The sequence below is a fragment of the Oncorhynchus nerka genome, linkage group LG7, assembly GCF_034236695.1.
Source record: "Oncorhynchus nerka isolate Pitt River linkage group LG7, Oner_Uvic_2.0, whole genome shotgun sequence".
NCBI classification, from domain to species: domain Eukaryota; kingdom Metazoa; phylum Chordata; class Actinopteri; order Salmoniformes; family Salmonidae; genus Oncorhynchus; species Oncorhynchus nerka.
Window position 1 is genome coordinate 23,788,126 of NC_088402.1, and position 20,831 is coordinate 23,808,956.

General features: G+C 44.9%; 1 protein-coding gene across 1 annotated transcript in view; it reads left to right on the forward strand.

Moving 5' to 3' along the window:
• trpn1 (transient receptor potential cation channel, subfamily N, member 1) overlaps positions 1 to 20,831 on the forward strand; it is a 59,994-nt gene that overhangs the window by 9,890 nt on the left and 29,273 nt on the right. Inside the window, exons 6-23 of the mRNA XM_029662974.2 lie at positions 1,359 to 1,457; positions 1,673 to 1,774; positions 2,070 to 2,171; positions 2,918 to 3,016; positions 3,265 to 3,465; positions 3,642 to 3,743; positions 3,880 to 3,978; positions 5,671 to 5,799; positions 6,129 to 6,257; positions 6,669 to 6,785; positions 6,984 to 7,082; positions 7,447 to 7,647; positions 8,036 to 8,134; positions 8,625 to 8,831; positions 15,423 to 15,524; positions 15,832 to 15,930; positions 16,043 to 16,192; positions 16,329 to 16,436. Coding sequence (XP_029518834.1) covers positions 1,359 to 1,457; positions 1,673 to 1,774; positions 2,070 to 2,171; positions 2,918 to 3,016; positions 3,265 to 3,465; positions 3,642 to 3,743; positions 3,880 to 3,978; positions 5,671 to 5,799; positions 6,129 to 6,257; positions 6,669 to 6,785; positions 6,984 to 7,082; positions 7,447 to 7,647; positions 8,036 to 8,134; positions 8,625 to 8,831; positions 15,423 to 15,524; positions 15,832 to 15,930; positions 16,043 to 16,192; positions 16,329 to 16,436 — 2,244 coding nt within the window. The remainder of the gene's footprint in view (positions 1 to 1,358; positions 1,458 to 1,672; positions 1,775 to 2,069; positions 2,172 to 2,917; positions 3,017 to 3,264; positions 3,466 to 3,641; positions 3,744 to 3,879; positions 3,979 to 5,670; positions 5,800 to 6,128; positions 6,258 to 6,668; positions 6,786 to 6,983; positions 7,083 to 7,446; positions 7,648 to 8,035; positions 8,135 to 8,624; positions 8,832 to 15,422; positions 15,525 to 15,831; positions 15,931 to 16,042; positions 16,193 to 16,328; positions 16,437 to 20,831) is intronic.

Below are 20,831 nucleotides of genomic sequence, written 5' to 3' on the forward strand. Positions count from 1 at the left end.
GTAACACCAGTCTAGCATGTACAACACTATGTCACATAACACCAGTCTAGTATGTATAACATTATGTCACATAATGTAACACCAGTCTAGCATGTACAACACTATGTCACATAACACCAGTCTAGTATGTATAACATTATGTCACATAACACCAGTCTAGCATGTATAACATTATGTCACATAACACCAGTCTAGCATGTATAACATTATGTCACATAACACCAGTCTAGTATGTATAACATTATGTCACATAATGTAACACCAGTCTAGCATGTACAACACTATGTCACATAACACCAGTCTAGCATGTATACCACTATGTCACATAACACCAGTCTAGTATGTATAACACTATGTCACATAACACCAGTCTAGCATGTATAACACTATGTCACATAACACCAGTCTAGTATGTATAACATTATGTCACATAACACCAGTCTAGTATGTATAACATTATGTCAAATGACACCAGTCTAGTATGTATAACACTATGTCACATAACACCAGTCTAGCATGTAAAACATTATGTCACATTACACCAGTCTAGTATGTATAACACTATGTCACATAACACCAGTCTACTATGTATAACATTATGTCAAATGACACCAGTCTTTTGATTCCCTCCCTCCCTTCATGCTCTAATGGCACTATTAAAGTACTCTCTGTGACATATTAAACCATGACTTAGTAATACAGCCCAAAGTAGAAACATGTTTCCAATTGTGGCTAGCCCTGTAAGTCATGGTGAAAATGGGATAATAGGTTAACCGAGCACTTACAGAAAAAGAGCCCAGTTTTAAAGGAAAATCTGTGCAAATCTCCCAAACCACTTTATCAGGGTGTTTAATATGTTTTTAGTGTTTTTCATTTTTTTATCATTTCTTGTTTGGTTGATTTACTGACCTGTGTGTCTTCTGAGGATTGTGTTCTGGGCTCCACCTCCAGAGGTTTACAGGCTTGGTCTGGCCTTTCTATTTACATGTGGTGTTTATGACACAACTCACAATGATTGTAATGTAATTATGTTCACTATTAAAATCGATTTTTTTTTTTTACACGTTACATATGGCAGCAACCTGATGGCCTGGGAGAGAGGGAACATTGTGAAAGAGTATATCTGGCTGACCATTTCTCTTCGAAACTGAGGATATAGTGGCCATTGTGTCCACATCGATAGGTAGCCTGGTCCCAGAACTCTTTGTGCTGTATTGCCAACTCCTATATTCTTTGCCATGACAACAACTGTAGGAGTTGGCAATACAGCACAAAGAAATCTGGGACCAGGCTACTGTGTAGAAACATAGCAACAAAGTGAGTCTGTGCAACATGATGTGTTTGATACTGTACTTCAGGTTAGTGGAGATGCAGCTCTCCATGTCTGCTGCCGAAAGACGGACCTGGAGATGGCCAAAGTCCTCATTGAGAACGGGGCCAATGTAGACATCCAAAATGTGAGTAGGCAGAGTATTAGTTTCTCCTTGCAAACAGGGAGACAAGACTGTCACAGGCATGAGTAATCAAACTTAATATACTGTTCTCTGCACTGCATTCTGTTCTGGTAAACCTTCGTAGACAAGACATTGTTATGGAGACAGTAAAAACATCTAGCACAGCTTTTGGGTGTGGTTATTGTAGAGTTGTACATATGTTGTTTCCTGTCTGACAGGAGGAAGGACAGACTCCTCTCCACATAGCTGCCTGGGAGGGAGATGTGCTGCTGCTGAAACTGTTCTACCAGAGCAAGGCCAACCCTAATGTCACTGACAAGGTGGGTTGGAAGGACGGAAGCCCAACTGTATTATACAAAAAAAACCTATCTTCTAAATCCCATTGTTTCAGCCATGTTTTAGGCCAAGTTTTTTCAGGACAATGTTTAGGCCTAGTCCTAATCAAAAGCATGCTCAATGGAGATTTTCCATTGAAAGTGCCTCTTAATCCAAGACCAGGGTTCAACTGTGTCTGGGAAACTGGCCCAATTATGTATTGTATTGTAGTCCACCAGTGAGTTTCAATAGTTTTTTGCCATGTGCCCCTTACCACATTATCTGACCTCTAACCTCCAGATGGACAGGTCACCTCTGCACATCGCTGCAGAGCGTGGCCACACCAACGTGGTGGAGGTCCTCACAGAGAAGTTCAAGTCCAACGTGTTGGCCAGAACTAAGGTAGGTTACCACCACTACATCTTAACAAGCCATATGTGCAGTTACAGTATAGGACTATGATCTCATATGGAACCATGATTAAGATAATAAAGTATGTGAGTCCTGTGGCGGTTGTTAGATATACATTACATCTGTGTTTGGTTGGTACTATAGTTACTGTGATGGTGTCTGGCTATAGAAGCTGTAGTAGTCATTAGTTACTGTGATGGTGTCTGGCTATAGAAGCTGTAGTAGTCATTAGTTACTGTGATGGTGTCTGGCTATAGAAGCTGTAGTAGTCATTAGTTACTGTGATGGTGTCTGGCTATAGAAGCTGTAGTAGTCATTAGTTACTGTGATGGTGTCTGGCTATAGAAGCTGTAGTAGCCATTAGTTACTGTGATGGTGTCTGGCTATAGAAGCTGTAGTAGTCATTAGTTACTGTGATGGTGTCTGGCTATAGAAGCTGTAGTAGTCATTAGTTACTGTGATGGTGTCTGGCTATAGAAGCTGTAGTAGTCATTAGTTACTGTGATGGTGTCTGGCTATAGAAGCTGTAGTAGTCATTAGTTACTGTGATGGTGTCTGGCTATAGAAGCTGTAGTAGTCATTAGCATGAATAATGTAAAAGTCAGAGTTAGAAATCCCAACCAGTTGATCCTCAAATTATAAAAATAGCACATTTGTTTCCGTCTCTTTGTATGACCTTCTAAAACCAGTGTGCAGTCTTCCAGAGACTGTATATAAATTACAGTGTCTTCTCTTAGGATGGCAGCACCCTGATGCATGTAGCCTCCCAGTGTGGACACCCAGAGACCGCCCTCACCTTCCTGAAGAAAGGGGTCCCACTGCACATGCCCAATAAGGTACAGGAAGTCCAGATGTCCAATGGGCACTTTTTAAAAAAGTAGCATAAATCACTGGCCTAAAATTGTATTTGAATATCACATCTTCAAATGCACTGCATTGTACAGATACTGAATGAGAATAGCCAAATATTTAGAATACATCATTATGTATATATGATCCTTTCTTACTATGTTATTTAATGTATCCTATCAAATGAACCCTACCTATAATTGATGTATCATACTCTGGCATCACACCTCCACAGTCAGGTGCAATGTGTCTCCATGCTGCAGCCAAGCAAGGTCACACGGCTGTAGTGAAGTCTCTTCTCCTGAAGGGGGCCCACGTGGACACCACCACTAAAGACGGCCTGACGGGCCTACACATCGCTGTGCAGAACTGCAAGCCCCTCGTGGTGCAGATGCTACTGGGCTTTGGGGCTCAGGTCCAACTCAATGGAGGCAAGGTGAGACATACACTTATGTCCTAGAAACATACACAATTCAACATTTGTTCATTTGTGCTCTATATTTGACAATGGTGTGGAAAGTAATATGGTTTTTGTACCATAGTAACTGCTATTGTTGGGATGTGCTGCTAACCTCTACCGTCCATTTGTCCTCCCTCTGCCCCTGCATGAAGGCCCAGGAGACCCCGCTGCACATCGCTGCCAGAGTGAAGGAGGGGGAAAAGGTGGCTGAGATGCTGCTGAAGAGTGGGGCTGATGTCAACGCAGAGCAGGAGGTTAGAGCTCCCCCTTCACTGTGGCCAGGGATGAGTGGGTTTATCAGATCAGAGGGCTCATCTGAATCTGAAAGCAAGGCTATTCGATTGTGTTCCACATAAACTTCCAGCTTCTCTCTCTCTCTCTCTCTGTCAGAATGGGGAGACGGCAATGCATGTTGCTGCTCGCCACGGTGGACTGCGGATGATGAGAGCCCTGAAAGAGGAGGGAGGAGACCTCACCTGGAGATCTAAGGTCAAGTAGAAACACTTTTCTCTGTCTAACCAGTGTACCAATGGCACATTGAGTCTATTTCCCACTTTCAGTAGTCTAAAACACTTCCTTTTTGTGGTCATGTATGTGTTTTTTCATGTGGTTGTACTGTATGTGCAGTGGCTTCGGAAAGTATTCAGACCCCTTTACCTTTTCCACATATTGTTATGTTACAGCCTTATTCTTAAATTGATTCAATCCCCCAAAATCCTCATCAATCTACACACAATACCCCATAATGACAAAGAGAAAACAGTTTGTTTTTTTGCAAATATAAAACAGAAATACCTTATTTACTTAAGTATACAGACCCTGCTATGAGACTCGAAATTGAGCTCAGGTGCATCCTGTTTCCATTGATCATCCTTAAGATGTTTCCACAACGATTGGTGTCCACCTGTGGTAAATTAAATTGATTGGACAGGATTTGGAAAGGCACACACATGTCTATATAAGGTCCCACAGTTGACAGTGCATGTCAGAGCAAATACCAAGCCATGAGGTCAAAGGAATTGTCAGTAGCGCTCTGAGACAGGATTGTGTTGAGGCACAGATCTGGAGAAGGGTCCCCAAGAAGGGTCCCCAAGAACACAGTGGCCTCCATCATTCTTAAATGTAAGAAATGTGGAACCACCAAGACTCTTCCTAGAGCTGACCACCCCACCAAACTGAGCAATCAGGGGAGAAGGGCCTTGGTCAGAGAGGTGACCAAGAACCCGATGGTCACTCTGACAGAGCTCCATAGTTCCTCTGTGGAGATGGGAGAAACTTCCAGAAGGACAACCATCTCTGCAGCACTCCACCAATCAGGCCTTTATGGTAGGGTGGCCAGACGGAAGCCACTCCTCAGTAAAAGGCACATGACAGCCCGCCTGGAGTTTTCCAAAAGTCACCTAAAGACTCTCAGACCATGAGAAACAAGATTCTCTGGTCTGATGAAACCAAGATTGAACTCTTTTGCCATGTTGCCAAGCACCACGTCTGGAAGAAACCTGGCACCATCCCTACGGTGAAGCATGGTGGGGGCAGCATCATGCTGTGGGGATGTTTTTCAGCGGCAAAGACTAGTCAGAATCGAGGCAAAGATGAACGGAGCAAAGTACAGAGAGATCCTTGATTAAAACCTGCTCCAGAGCACTCAGGACCTCAGACTGGGGCGAAGGTTCACCTTCCAACAGGAAGACAACGCAGGAGTGGCTTCAGGACAAGTCTCTGAATGTCCTTGAGTGGCCCAGCCAGAGCCCGGATTTGAACCCGATCGAACATCTCTGGAGAGACCTGAAAATAGCTGTGCAGCAATGCTGCCCATCCAACCTGACAGAGCTTGAGAGAATCTACAGAGAAGAATGGGAGAAACTCCCCAAATACAGGTGTGCCAAGCTTGTAGCGTCATACCCAAGAAGACTCAATGCTGTAATTGCTGCCAAAGATGCTTCAACAAAGTACTGAGTAAAGGGTCTGAATACTTATGTAAATGTGATATTTCAGTTTTTTTATGGAGTATTGTATGTAGATTGGATGAGGGGGAAAAAACTATTTAATCCATTTTAGAATAAGGCTGTAACGTAACAAAATGTAGAAAGTCAAGGGGTCTGAATACTTTCCGAAAGCACCGTATGTGCATGCATGCATGTGTGTGTGTGTTGAAATATGTGTGTGTTTCTGTATTCATAGGCTGGAGAGAACCCTCTCCATGTCGCTGTGCGCCACTGTCATGCCCATGTGGTGGAGGATATTCTCACCTATCTGACCAGTGAGAGAAGCCGTGAGGAAGCCCAGTGCTGTGTGAGCCAGGGGAACAGGGTGAGAATAAGACTCATGATAGTAATCAACATTTATGCCATTTCACAGACAAGAGACTTATAGTCATGCGTGCATAAATGTTCATATGGGTGGTTCCAGTGGGATTTTTTAAAAGCGCCGTGCGCTACCGACTGAGCCACACAGGACCAGATGATGGGATAGAGGTTCTATTATAGAAATATTACTATTAATATTGTTCTATTATAGAAATGTTTTTCCATTTTGCATTTTCCATTTCCATTTCACATGCAATTTGGCCAACTCCTCTTTGTATGTCACTTTATTTATTGATTTTGATGTACCAGTTTTCTATTGTTGTGTGACTGCAGAAAGGGGAGACATCATTGCACTTGGCTGCTGAGCTGCAGAAGGAGAGCGTCCACAGAGAAGGAGAAGACGTACACATTATCAAGATTCTGATGGAATATGACGCAGACATCACTGCCGCAACCAGAGAGGTATGGCACAAGGAACAGTCTGATATCATGATTTGTATCTTTGTATTTGTGGGTCAACAATAGCTATAGCATTTTATTAATTGGTCTACAAACACCCTATGCATTGTGTCGATAGTGTTAAACAACTTGGTGGGAATTGTAACATGGATCATGTTATGGAGGATCGCTACAATACAATCCCAAAAAATGTCAAGTTTTCAAGATTATACTTTCAGTATAGAAGTTGATGTGTTTTGAGTGAATTATCCCTTTAAGCAATGCTGTACACTACAGCAGATGGGAGGGGGTACAGTACAACACGTTCTGTTTGGTAGCTGAATAGTAGTTAGATGTTCTGGTGTTATGTTATTGAGGTGTACAGGTACATCTGTGTCTCATTCTGTTTCTCCCTGCTCTCGGCTGGTCCTGTAGTGCTGTGAGACTCCCTTTCATTACTGTGCCAGAGTGGGCAACACTGACGTCCTACAGGAGATGCTCAACAGTGTTCCCTCCAGTCGCCTGCAGATGGCAGTCAACAAGCACTCCAAGGTACTGATATAATTATGTTACTTGGGTGTTACTGGAGAGTTTCTCATAATATTTAAATATTGGTTTACTGCTGTAAAATAACTGGTACTGCTGTTAAATGGGTATTTTGTGGGTGAGTATAATTCCGAAGTGGCATGAACTGCCTTTTGGTTATGTGTTATTGTTTACTGAGAGGGCACTCTCTGTGGGCCCATACAGAATGGCTGGTCCCCGTTGTTATTGGCTTCTGAGAGAGGTCACACAGAGGTTGTTAGAATCCTGCTTCAGAACCACGCCAGGGTGGACGTCTTTGATGAGGTGAGGGCCCTGGAATGTTTCAGACTTTTCCATTGGCTAATTCAGTATACTGTACCACAACGTAACTCTGTCTCTTAAACTCTGCCACTGCCTGCTGAGCTGTAAAACATTCATTTTGCTGAGTCACTGCAATGTGGTCATCTTGACTCAAGCAGGATAAAAGCCAAAGAAGATATGACATCGTCATGTCTGTGCTGCGTGCCCTAATGAACAAAACCCTGATGTATCCTACAGGACGCCAACCCAAATCTCCACTTACAAAACCAAAACTAGCGTTTGTTATGGGACAAGTTTACATAGTCCCTCCCTGTTTCGGTTTCTTCCGTTTGGAGCCTAATGAACACAACTCTGATGTATCTGACAGGACGGCAAGGCAGCTCTCCACTTGGCAGCAGAGCGGGGACACGAGGACATTTCTGACATTCTGCTGTCGCATAAGGCCTTTGTGAACGCCAAGACCAAGCTGGGCCTCACTCCACTACACCTGGGGGCCCAGAACGGCTCTGCCAGCCTGGTCAGACAACTGGTGGAGACACACCTGGCCAGCATCGACGCTCTCTCCCTGGTCAGTGAGCTGAGCAATGACCCCTCAACTATGGAGGTCTTGAGAACATGTCCCTAGTCATAGGAAATAAAAGAGTACATTTGGTTATTATTGGGGCAGATGTCATATATATTCTCGTAGGCATCTGTGTGTAACCTTGTTTAACCTGATCTCACAAGCTCACATTCTGTTCTATTATATTGAAGTGAAACATAACGAGCGTTGTGGTCAGTCGAGTTTCACAAGGCTAATTAATCTGTGTGCTCAGGGGAAGTAAAGTTATTATCCAACACCTAGCAAAGTCTCTTGCCATATCTTTCTCTTTCTTAAGAAACACTTTTATTTGTCCACTCCTGATCCATAAAGAGAAATAAGGTGTTCTCAACCTCTGTGTATGTTTGACCCCCAGACGAAGCAGACTCCTCTCCACCTCGCTGCCATCAGTGGACAGCTGGATGTGTGCAGCAGCCTGCTGCATCTCAGAGCAGACATCACTGCCACAGACATAGTGAGTCTGTTTCTCTGTCTGACACTGCCTTTGTCTGTGTGTGGCTGTCTGTGTCTATTTAAATCTTGTCTGCGCTAAATAGACAAATTAAAATGTAAATATTGCCTGAAGGAAATTTCTCTGTAGTCGTAACTTCGACAATCTCATTTTACATACAAAGTCCTGGTCTAATTTCTTTGTTATTTTACCTGTGCCTTTCCTATCAGCATGGCCAGATTCCCCCTGGTTGCATTAAACTATCATTCATTCATCTATCCTAACAGACGCACCTATCCAGAGCAATTTGGGTGCCTTACTCAAGGGCACATCAACAGATTTGCCACATAGTCAGCTCTGGGATTTGAACTAGCAACTTTTCAGTTATTGGCCCAACACGCTTAACCACTAGGCTACCGGCCGCCTATCCCCCCATCCAAAACACCCATTCATTGGTTAATTCAGTTAGTCAACCGTCCATCCTTCCATTCATTTATGTCTCTCTTGTCCCCAGCACGGCCAGACGCCCCTCCACCTGGCTGCAGAGAACGACCATTCTGAGGTGGTCAAGCTGTTCCTGAAGCACCGTCCAGAGCTGGCTACCCTGGCCAACGTGGAGGGGGCCACCTGCACCCATATCGCTGCGGCCAAGGGCAGCCTGGCCGTCATCAGGGAGCTGCTCAAGTTCAAACAGGGGGGAGTGACCACGCTGAGTAACAAGGTCAGAGGTCAGGGTTTAGGAGTCACAAGGAGTCAGGAAGTAGTGTTTCTCTGTGCTTGGCTGAAAATGTATCATGGAAACAGAACAATAGAGAATTACAATGTTATAGAATAACACAATAATTCCACAACAATGTCAGAGGGCAGGAGGGTTTTGCTAGTAGTGCTGCTCTGTTTGAGGACTTCCGGGTTGGAGCGAGCGGTCGCATCCGCACTTCGGTCCGCAGGTAGTATAACTTTTCATTACATTTCACTACATTTCATTATAGTACAACGGTTTGATTTGTCTAATCTTAGCAATTTCTTCTTAGCTAGCTACATAGCCGTCTTTGTATCAAAGATAATTGCGTAATTATCGTATTTCGTCGTCCTAACGTAGTCTACACTGCTATCTGCCCAGCAGCTAGCCAGCTAGCAAACGTCCACCGTCTACCGAATAGCAGCACTGTAGAAACTATTACACTCAACTGAACGACTTGATTAGTGTAGTGTTAGCTAGCTACATAGTTGTCTTTGCTGTCTTCGTATCCAAGATAATTGTGTAGTTTAGAGTGCGTAGTCTTAGAGTGATTATCTTAATTTACCGAGGTTAGCTAGCCAGCTATTTGTCGTCCTTAACGTAGGAGACACTGCTAGCTAGCCAACAGCTAGCCAACGTCTACCGAATAGAACTTCCGCACTCAACAACCCGGTCGCATTCCGCTTCGCTCCACAGGTAGTATCGCATTTTCATTTCATTTCATTACAGTACAACGGTTTGATTTGTTTGATCGTAGCTAGCTACATAGCTAGCTACATAGCCGTCTTTGTTTCAAAGATAATTGTGTAGTCTAGAGCGATTTTCTAGGTTAGCTAGCCAGCTATTGTCATTCTTTTAACGCAACGTAACGTAATCAACACTGCTAGCTAGCCAGCTAGCCCCCGAATAGCAGCACTGTAGAAACTATTACACTCAACGGAACGACTTGATTAGTGTAGTGTCAACAACGCAGCCACTGCCAGCTAGCCTACAAAGTCAACAACGCAGCCACTGCCAGCTAGCCTACTTCAGCAGTACTGTATCATTTTAATCATTTTAGTCAATAAGATTCTTGCTACGTAAGCTTAACTTTCTGAACATTCGAGACGTGTAGTCCACTTGTCATTCCAATCTCCTTTGCATTAGCGTAGCCTCTTCTGTAGCCTGTCAACTATGTGTCTGTCTATCCCTGTTCTCTCCTCTCTGCACAGACCATACAAACGCTCCACACCGCGTGGCCGCGGCCACCCTAATCTGGTGGTCCCAGCGCGCACGACCCACGTGGAGTTCCAGGTCTCCGGTAGCCTCTGGAACTGCCGATCTGCGGCCAACAAGGCAGAGTTCATCTCAGCCTATGCCTCCCTCCAGTCCCTCGACTTCTTGGCACTGACGGAAACATGGATCACCACAGATAACACTGCTACTCCTACTGCTCTCTCTTCGTCCGCCCACGTGTTCTCGCACACCCCGAGAGCTTCTGGTCAGCGGGGTGGTGGCACCGGGATCCTCATCTCTCCCAAGTGGTCATTCTCTCTTTCTCCCTTACCCATCTGTCTATCGCCTCCTTTGAATTCCATGCTGTCACAGTTACCAGCCCTTTCAAGCTTAACATCCTTATCATTTATCGCCCTCCAGGTTCCCTCGGAGAGTTCATCAATGAGCTTGATGCCTTGATAAGCTCCTTTCCTGAGGACGGCTCACCTCTCACAGTTCTGGGCGACTTTAACCTCCCCACGTCTACCTTTGACTCATTCCTCTCTGCCTCCTTCTTTCCACTCCTCTCCTCTTTTGACCTCACCCTCTCACCTTCCCCCTACTCACAAGGCAGGCAATACGCTCGACCTCATCTTTACTAGATGCTGTTCTTCCACTAACCTCATTGCAACTCCCCTCCAAGTCTCCGACCACTACCTTGTATCCTTTTCCCTCTCGCTCTCATCCAACACTTCCCACACTGCCTCTACTCGGATGGTATCGCGCCGTCCCAACCGTCGCTCTCTCTCCCCCGCTACTCTCTCCTCTTCCATCCTATCATCTCTTCCCTCTGCTCAAACCTTCTCCAACCTATCTCCTGATTCTGCCTCCTCAACCCTCCTCTCCTCCCTTTCTGCATCCTTTGACTCTCTATGTCCCCTATCCTCCAGGCCGGCTCGGTCCTCCCCTCCCGCTCCGTGGCCCGACGACTCATTGCGAGCTCACAGAACAGGGCTCCGGGCAGCCGAGCGGAAATGGAGGAAAACTCGCCTCCCTGCGGACCTGGCATCCTTTCACTCCCTCCTCTCTACATTTTCCTCTTCTGTCTCTGCTGCTAAAGCCACTTTCTACCACTCTAAATTCCAAGCATCTGCCTCTAACCCTAGGAAGCTCTTTGCCACCTTCTCCTCCCTCCTGAATCCTCCTCCCCCCCCCTCCTCCCTCTCTGCAGATGACTTCGTCAACCATTTTGAAAAGAAGGTCGACGACATCCGATCCTCGTTTGCTAAGTCAAACGACACCGCTGGTTCTGCTCACACTGCCCTACCCTGTGCTCTGACCTCTTTCTCCCTCTCTCTCCAGATGAAATCTCGCGTCTTGTGACGGCCGGCCGCCCAACAACCTGCCCGCTTGACCCTATCCCCTCCTCTCTTCTCCAGACCATTTCCGGAGACCTTCTCCCTTACCTCACCTCGCTCATCAACTCATCCCTGACCGCTGGCTACGTCCCTTCCGTCTTCAAGAGAGCGAGAGTTGCACCCCTTCTGAAAAAACCTACACTCGATCCCTCCGATGTCAACAACTACAGACCAGTATCCCTTCTTTCTTTTCTCTCCAAAACTCTTGAACGTGCCGTCCTTGGCCAGCTCTCCCGCTATCTCTCTCAGAATGACCTTCTTGATCCAAATCAGTCAGGTTTCAAGACTAGTCATTCAACTGAGACTGCTCTTCTCTGTATCACGGAGGCGCTCCGCACTGCTAAAGCTAACTCTCTCTCCTCTGCTCTCATCCTTCTAGACCTATCGGCTGCCTTCGATACTGTGAACCATCAGATCCTCCTCTCCACCCTCTCCGAGTTGGGCATCTCCGGCGCGGCCCTCGCTTGGATTGCGTCCTACCTGACAGGTCGCTCCTACCAGGTGGCGTGGCGAGAATCTGTCTCCTCACCACGCGCTCTCACCACTGGTGTCCCCCAGGGCTCTGTTCTAGGCCCTCTCCTATTCTCGCTATACACCAAGTCACTTGGCTCTGTCATAACCTCACATGGTCTCTCCTATCATTGCTATGCAGACGACACACAATTCATCTTCTCCTTTCCCCCTTCTGATGACCAGGTGGCGAATCGCATCTCTGCATGTCTGGCAGACATATCAGTGTGGATGACGGATCACCACCTCAAGCTGAACCTCGGCAAGACGGAGCTGCTCTTCCTCCCGGGAAGGACTGCCCGTTCCATGATCTCGCCATCACGGTTGACAACTCCATTGTGTCCTCCTCCCAGAGCGCTAAGAACCTTGGCGTGATCCTGGACAACACCCTGTCGTTCTCAACTAACATCAAGGCGGTGGCCCGTTCCTGTAGGTTCATGCTCTACAACATCCGCAGAGTACGACCCTGCCTCACACAGGAAGCGGCGCAGGTCCTAATCCAGGCACTTGTCATCTCCCGTCTGGATTACTGCAACTCGCTGTTGGCTGGGCTCCCTACCTGTGCCATTAAACCCCTACAACTCATCCAGAACGCCGCAGCCCGTCTGGTGTTCAACCTTCCCAAGTTCTCTCACGTCACCCCGCTCCTCCGCTCTCTCCACTGGCTTCCAGTTGAAGCTCGCATCCGCTACAAGACCATGGTGCTTGCCTACGGAGCTGTGAGGGGAACGGCACCTCAGTACCTCCAGGCTCTGATCAGGCCTTACACCCAAACAAGGGCACTGCGTTCATCCACCTCTGGCCTGCTCGCCTCCCTACCACTGAGGAAGTACAGTTCCCGCTCAGCCCAGTCAAAACTGTTCGCTGCTCTGGCCCCCCAATGGTGGAACAAACTCCCTCACGACGCCAGGACAGCGGAGTCAATCACCACCTTCCGGAGACACCTGAAACCCCACCTCTTTAAGGAATACCTAGGATAGGATAAAGTAATCCTTCTCACCCCCCCCTTAAAAGATTTAGATGCACTATTGTAAAGTGGCTGTTCCACTGGATGCCATAAGGTGAATGCACCAATTTGTAAGTCGCTCTGGATAAGAGCGTCTGCTAAATGACTTAAATGTAATGTAAATGTAATTTATTTTGAATTTTACCTTTATATATACAGGTTTTTCTCCTTTTTCTCATTGAGATAACATCTCTTTTCCAAGAGAGACCTGGTCCAATAGTAGGAGGGGGAACAACGTTTCAGACTAAACAACCTACATACACTAACACAACATTAAACAAAACTATAAACATATAGTACAACAAAAACATTTTATGTAAAAACCACGAAAGTCTTGACTAAAAACAGCTCCCCCTAAAACAATTACACTCTTCTATGATATATACATCGATCAAGTATTTAAACTCCACCAACGAAACTAGATCATCAAATTCTAAAATGTTCAGGAGAGAATTCCAGGACCACAGAGCTAAGTAACTAAAACTATTTCTACCATGACCTGTTCTAATTTTTGGTACTGTTAGAAGCAAATCAGAATGGGACCGTAATTGATATTTATTAACCGACCTGACTAAAAAAGAACAGAGATAAAATGGCATTTTACCCAATATGGCCTTATAAATCAGTGTCTGTTTAAGCCTACGCAAGGTCCACGACGACCAGCCAACAGAGCTGTAGAGATCACAATGATGTGTTAGACGTTTTTGATTTGTAATGAACCTGAGGGCTGCATGATACACTGAATCAAGTGTTCTCAGGGTAGTGGCTGAGGCCTGCTTGTATATAACATCACTAAAATCTAAAACTGCCAGTAATGTATATCGTACCAACACCTTCCTGGCCTCAAAGAAAAACAAGCCTTATGCCGGTATTAAAAACCTATTTTCAGCTTGAGCTTCCTTAATTATAAAGTTATTTACATGCACAGTGAAGCTCAGCTTATCATTAACCCACATACCCAAATATTTGTGCACTTTAACTTGCTCTATAGTATGTCCAGCCAATGTAGCAATGACATGGTTAGTAACATGCCTGGCATTTGAAAATATCATGCATTTTGTTTTACCTGAATTTAGAACCAGCTTTAAATCATACAGATTCTGTTGTATGATGTTAACTGCTCTTTGGGCATTTTCAAAAGCTAAAGATAAACTACTACCACTTGAATAAATAACAGTATCTTCTGCATAAAAATGAACATCCGCTGTTTCAATAAGATCCCCAATGTTGTTGATATACAAAATGAACAATATTGGGCCCAAAATAGAACCTTGCGGAACACCTGAGCACACCTCTATGGACTCAGATTTACAACCATCTGCCATTACACATTGTGTACGATTTGATAGGTAATTTATAAACCAATCTAGAGCATGACCAGTGATTCCACAACATGTTGTTGTCTGAAATGGAACATAGTACTGTAACGGTGTATGAATTATAATATGAATGGCCTGGCTGGCCATAGAAAGGAAAGTGACAGAGAAAATATTCCCGTATTACTCCCTGTAACAGCAGCACATTGATCTGGTACTGGTACTCCCTGTAACAGCAGCACATTGATCTGGTACTCCCTGTAACAGCAACACATTGATCTGGTACTGGTACTCCCTATAACAGCAGCACATTGATCTGGTACTCCCTGTAACAGCAGCACATTGATCTGGTACTGGTACTCCTTGTAACAGCAGCACATTGATCTGGTACTCCCTGTAACAGCAGCACATTGATCTGGTACTCCCTGTAATAGCAGTACATTGATCTGGTACTCCCTGTAACAGCAGCACATTGTTCTGGTACTCCCTGTAATAGCAGTACATTGATCTGGTACTCCCTGTAATAGCAGCACATTGATCTGGTACTGGTACTCCCTGTAATAGCAGCACATTGATCTGGTACTCCCTGTAATAGCAGCACATTGATCTGGTACTCCCTGTAATAGCAGCACATTGGTCAGGTACTCCCTGTAATAGCAGCACATTGATCTGGTACTCCCTGTAATAGCAGCACATTGATCTGGTACTCCCTGTAATAGCAGTACATTGATCTGGTACTCCCTGTAATAGCAGCACATTGATCAGGTACTCCCTGTAATAGCAGCACATTGATCAGGTACTCCCTGTAATAGCAGCACATTGATCTGGTACTCCCTGTAATAGCAGCACATTGATCTGGTACTGGTACTCCCTGTTTATAGCTCTATTCTTGTGTATTTTATTCCTCTTGTGTTACTATGTATATTTTTGTATTTTTTAAACTCTGCAATGTTGGGAAGGGCTCGTAAGTAAGAATTTCACCTTAAAGTCTACACCTGTTGTATTCGGCGCATGTGACAATTATAATTTGATTTGATATGATTATCAAAGGGATAAGGGGTGATTGATAAGCTTAGTCACCAGCTTGACTTTTTAAAAATCCATTCTGTCCACTTTCCTTCATCCCCAGACCAATGGCTCCTGTCCTCTGCACCTGGCGTCTGCTGGGGGACACACCGAGGTGGTGAAGGTCCTCCTGGAGGCTGGGGCATCTGTAGCTGAAGAGGACGCAGTGAGTGGTGGAGAGAACACAACCTCACCTGGGGGGGACTGACCAAAGACTGACTGAAGACTGACCAGAAATTATGCACTGTTACTGACTGTAGCTACATTTATTCAATTCAGTTTTAGGGTGTCATGCAAAACCCAGTCTACAGTAAAGAATAGCTCAACAGAGATTGATTCATTCAAAAGCAGCTCAGATCGATTCATTCAAAAGTAGCTCAGATCAATTCATTCAAAAGTAGCTCAGATCGATTCATTCAAAAGTAGCTCAGATCGATTCATTCAAAAGCTTATTAACTTTCTCATCTTCCCAGGAAGGGATGACAGCCATTCACTTGGCAGCCAAGAACGGTCACACACACATCATGGACGTGCTAAAGGGAAGCATCTCCTTTAAGATCACCAGCTCCAAGGTATCTGTCCCTACTCTTAAAACTAGAAAATGTTAACTAACTAACTATGTTAACTAGTTTTAAGTTAACTACTGTTTAGGTATGTTGATTTGATGTGTAACTATGATCCCAGACAGGGTTGACTGCGTTGCATGTAGCAGCCCGTTTTGGTCAGGTGGACTTTGTCTCAGAGATCCTTACCAAGGTGCCAGCCACCATGCGCAGTGACATCCCAAACAGCAACAGTAGGGAGGGAATACCAGTGCAGCAGCCCCCTTCAGAGGTAGGTAACATTATAGTATCCCACAACTCACTTATGACCAGAAAATCAACAGTCCTCCCCCATGAATAAAAGAGTCCTTCATAAAAAGTCCTTCATTGTGTGTGTGTGTGTGTGTGTGTGTGTGTGTGTGTTCCAGTCAGGATACACTCCCCTGCACCTGGCTGCCCAGTCTGGCCATGAGAATGTGGTGAGATTGCTGCTCAATTCCCCTGGTGTACAGGCAGACAAAGTGACAGACATACAGGTAAGCTCTTTTCGTGTGTGTGCATGCACGTAAGTGAATATGTGTGCATATAGCAATGTGCATGCCCCGCCCACCTGAGGATCTGTCTTTTTCAGGCATCAATTTCCAGTGTTTGATGGGTGCACTAATCCACTAACCTTTTACTGCAGTGGGCTAAATCAGGGTCACACAGAGTGTTTCTTGGTAGTCTTAAACAAATCTACTTTGAAACAAAAGTTTACACCTCACACACATGGTTATAGGCTTAAAAAGTATATATAGATATAGAGCTGAAATATACACAACTTTTAGTTTGCATCCCAATATTACACTTTATGTAAATCACAGAAAACTCAAATATAGGATTTTCTGGAGAGAAAAAAAGATAAGAAAAGTATTTTAATTAAATTATGAAAAATATTAATAACATTCCTCCCATGAGGCCACTAGAGGGCAATTTGGTCATTTGACTGCAAGACTGGGCATCTCGCTGGATTGATTGCTTTCCTTTTACTCTTCATACTTTGCCTGTCGTTTTTCCTGTTAACGTTATGACCGCAGAAATGTTTGTAATGTTTGTAATGACTTGTCAAAAACACTAATGGCTGAAATGGGCTCAATGGAATACATTGTCTTTCTGTTGCATCTATAAGAACACTCCATATGGGATTTAATGCATAATCTCAGCACTTACATCACAAGAAAGAGAAGAATTGTGGAATTCATTTTTTGTGGAATTGAAAAAAGTAAATATTTCATACAGTTGAAATGTTTACAAATTAGATGCACTAAAATGAAAGTAACTTCCAAAAATGAACACTTGGATTATAGTGATATTATGTCTGATCTCACAAACAATGTAAAGTATGTATAGATAGGTGTAATCTAGAGCCAAGCCTGTTGATTTTTAATCTGAGGGTATCCTATTGACACACTTGTTGCAACAGAACGTGACAACAACAGTATTGAATTAATGAGGCAGTCTAGACAGCGCAGATGAGTACAGGTAGACCTACACAGAGCAGGTGAGTACAGGTAGACCTAGACAGAACAGGTAAGTACTGGTAGACCTAGACAGAGCAGGTGAGTACAGGTAGACCTACACAGAGCAGGTGAGTACAGGTAGACCTAGACAGAACAGGTAAGTACTGGTAGACCTAGACAGAGCAGGTGAGTACAGGTAGACCTAGACAGAGCAGGTGAGTACAGGTAGACCTAGACAGAGCAGGTGAGTACAGGTAGATCTAGACAGAGCAGGTGAGTACAGGTAGACCTAGACAGAGCAGGTGAGTACAGGTAGACCTAGACAGAGTGAGTACAGATAGACCTAGACAGAGTGAGTACAGGTAGACCTAATCAGAGTGAGTACAGATAGACCTAGACAGAGTGAGTACAGGTAGATCTAGACAGAGCAGGTGAGTACACGTAGACCTAGACAGAGCAGGTGAGTACACGTAGACCTAGACAGAGCAGGTGAGTACAGGTAGACCTAGACAGAGTGAGTACAGGTAGACCTAGACAGAGTGAGTACAGGTAGACCTAGACAGAGTGAGTACAGGTAGACCTAGACAGAGTGAGAACAGGTAGACCTAGACAGAGCAGGTGAGTACACGTAGACCTAGACAGAGCAGGTGAGTACAGGTAAACCTAGACAGAGTGAGTACAGGTAGACCTAGACAGAGTGAGTACAGGTAGACCTAGACAGAGTGAGAACAGGTAGACCTAGACAGAGCAGGTGAGTACAGGTAGACCTAGACAGAGTGAGTACAGGTAAACCTAGACAGAGCAGGTGAGTACAGGTAGACCTAGACAGAGCAGGTGAGTACAGGTAGACCTAGACAGAGCAGGTGAGTACAGGTAGACCTAGACAGAGCAGGTGAGTACAGGTAGACCTAGACAGAGCAGGTGAGTACAGGTAGACCTAGACAGAGCAGGTGAGTACACGTAGACCTAGACAGAGCAGGTGAGTACAGGTAGACCTAGACAGAGCAGGCGAGTACAGGTAGACCTAGACAGAGAAGGTGAGTACAGGTAGACCTAGACAGAGCAGGTGAGTACAGGTAGACCTAGACAGAGCAGGTGAGTACAGGTAGATCTAGACAGAGCAGGTGAGTACAGGTAGACCTAGACAGAGCAGGTGAGTACAGGTAGACCTAGACAGAGCAGGTGAGTACAGGTAGACCTAGACAGAGCAGGTGAGTACAGGTAGACCTAGACAGAGAAGGTGAGTACAGGTAGACCTAGACAGAGAAGGTGAGTACAGGTAGACCTAGACAGAGAAGGTGAGTACAGGTAGACCTAGACAGAGAAGGTGAGTACAGGTAGACCTAGACAGAGCAGGTGAGTACAGGTAGACCTAGACAGAGAAGGTGAGTACAGGTAGACCTAGACAGAGCAGGTGAGTACAGGTAGACCTAGACAGAGAAGGTGAGTACAGGTAGACCTAGACAGAGAAGGTGAGTACAGGTAGACCTAGACAGAGTGAGTACAGGTAGACCTAGACAGAGAAGTTTTTAAAAACCTTTTAACAATTGTGATGGCTTCCTGAGTGGCGCAGTGGTCTAAGGCACTGGATCACAGTGCTAGCTGTGCCACTAGAGATTCTGGGTTCGAGTTCAGCCTCTGTCACAGCTGACTGTGACCGGGAGACCCATGGGGCGGAGCATAATTGGCCTAGTGTCGTCCGGGTTGTGGAAGTGCTTGGCCGGCAGGGATGTCCTTGTCCCATCACACACTAGTAACTCCTGTGGCGGGCCAGGCGCAGTGCACGCTGACATGGTTGCCAGGTGCACGGTGTTTCCTCTGACACATTGTTGCGGCTGGCTTCTGGGTTAAGTGGGCAGTGCGGCTTAGTTGGGTTGTGTCTCGAAGGATGCACAACTCTCGACCTTTGCCTCTCCTGAGTCCGTATGGGAGTTGCAGCAATGAGACAAGACTGTAACTAGCAATTGGGGAGAAAAGGGGTAAAAGTAACACAAAAAAATAAAAAATACAAATTGTGATGACCATTGCTAGTGCATTCGGAAAGTTTTCAGATCCCTTGCCTTTCTACATTTTGTTACGCCTTATTCTAAAATGGATTAAATAAATAAAAAACTCATCACTCTACACACAATACCCCATAATGACAAAGCAATTGTTTTATTTTTTTATAACAGAAGTATCTTATTTAAGTAAGTATTCAGACCCTTTGCTATGAGACTCAAAATTGCTTTCCATTGATCATCTTTGATATGTTTCTACAACTTGATTGGAGTCCACCTGTGGTAAATTAAATTGATTGGACATGATTTGGAAAGGCACACACCTGTCTATATAAGGTCTCACAGTTGACAGTGCATGTCAGAGCAAAAACCAAGCCATGTGGTCATATGAATTGTCCGTAGAGCTCCGAGACAGGATTGTGACGAGGCATAGATCTGGAGAAGGGTACCAAAAAATGTCTGCAGCATTTAATGTCCCCAAGAACACAGTGGCCTTCATCATTCTTAAATGGAAGAAATTTGAAACAATCGGGGGAGAAAGGGCCGTGGTCAGGGAGGTGACGAAGAACCCGATGGCCAAATCAGAGCGCGCAACAGGACACTGTATTGTCTACATTCGGTTTGTTGTTTACATTCAAACTTTTTCATTAAATCGATTTTAATTTTTGTTACTAAGGATTCCACAATGCGGTTAGCCTTTACGGCTGGGACTGCAAGTTTGTGTTCCTTTTTTTGTGTGTCGATTCCGCGAGTGCTAGCTGTCTGTACTACAGACACCTGTCGTCGTCGTGGGAAAGACTCATTGTTATCTTTTCGTAAAACAACTTCGTAAAACAACTAGTTGCAGTATAGAGCCAATCTGGATACCAAGCAGATCCTGAGGGAAATCGACGAGTACCAACAGCTTTACGCTATGGAGGAACAATATACTCCTTTGACCCGACAAAATAAAGAAAAACAGATTAATCTACAGACACGGACGATTTACTTACCATTGAGGTAGTGTCTAGTTCTCTGGCTGGAATCCATGCAACAATGGAAAGGTTGTGTGAGGAGGTAGCAGGACTTGAGGGGGAGTTTGGAGTTCAGACAGAGTGAAAGTCTCAAGCTCCAAAGAGAAAACAAGACACTCACAGCCAAGGTAAAAATACACGATTCCAACATGGATTGTCTACTCAGGGAAACAGGGTGATGAAGGAGACGCTACTAGACATACAAAGTCGTAGCATGCGTGAAAATCTATTTTTTTCTGGTATTCCTGAGGACGCATCCAATTATCCAGAGGGTGCCATCAGAGAATTCATGAAATCTGCATTGAAACTTCCTGTAGAGACTGTAAACAAGGTGGCTTTCCACCGAGTACACAGACTTGGAGCTCGGAGATACAAGACCAAGGGTCCCCGACCGATCATTGCAAAATTTGAACACTACC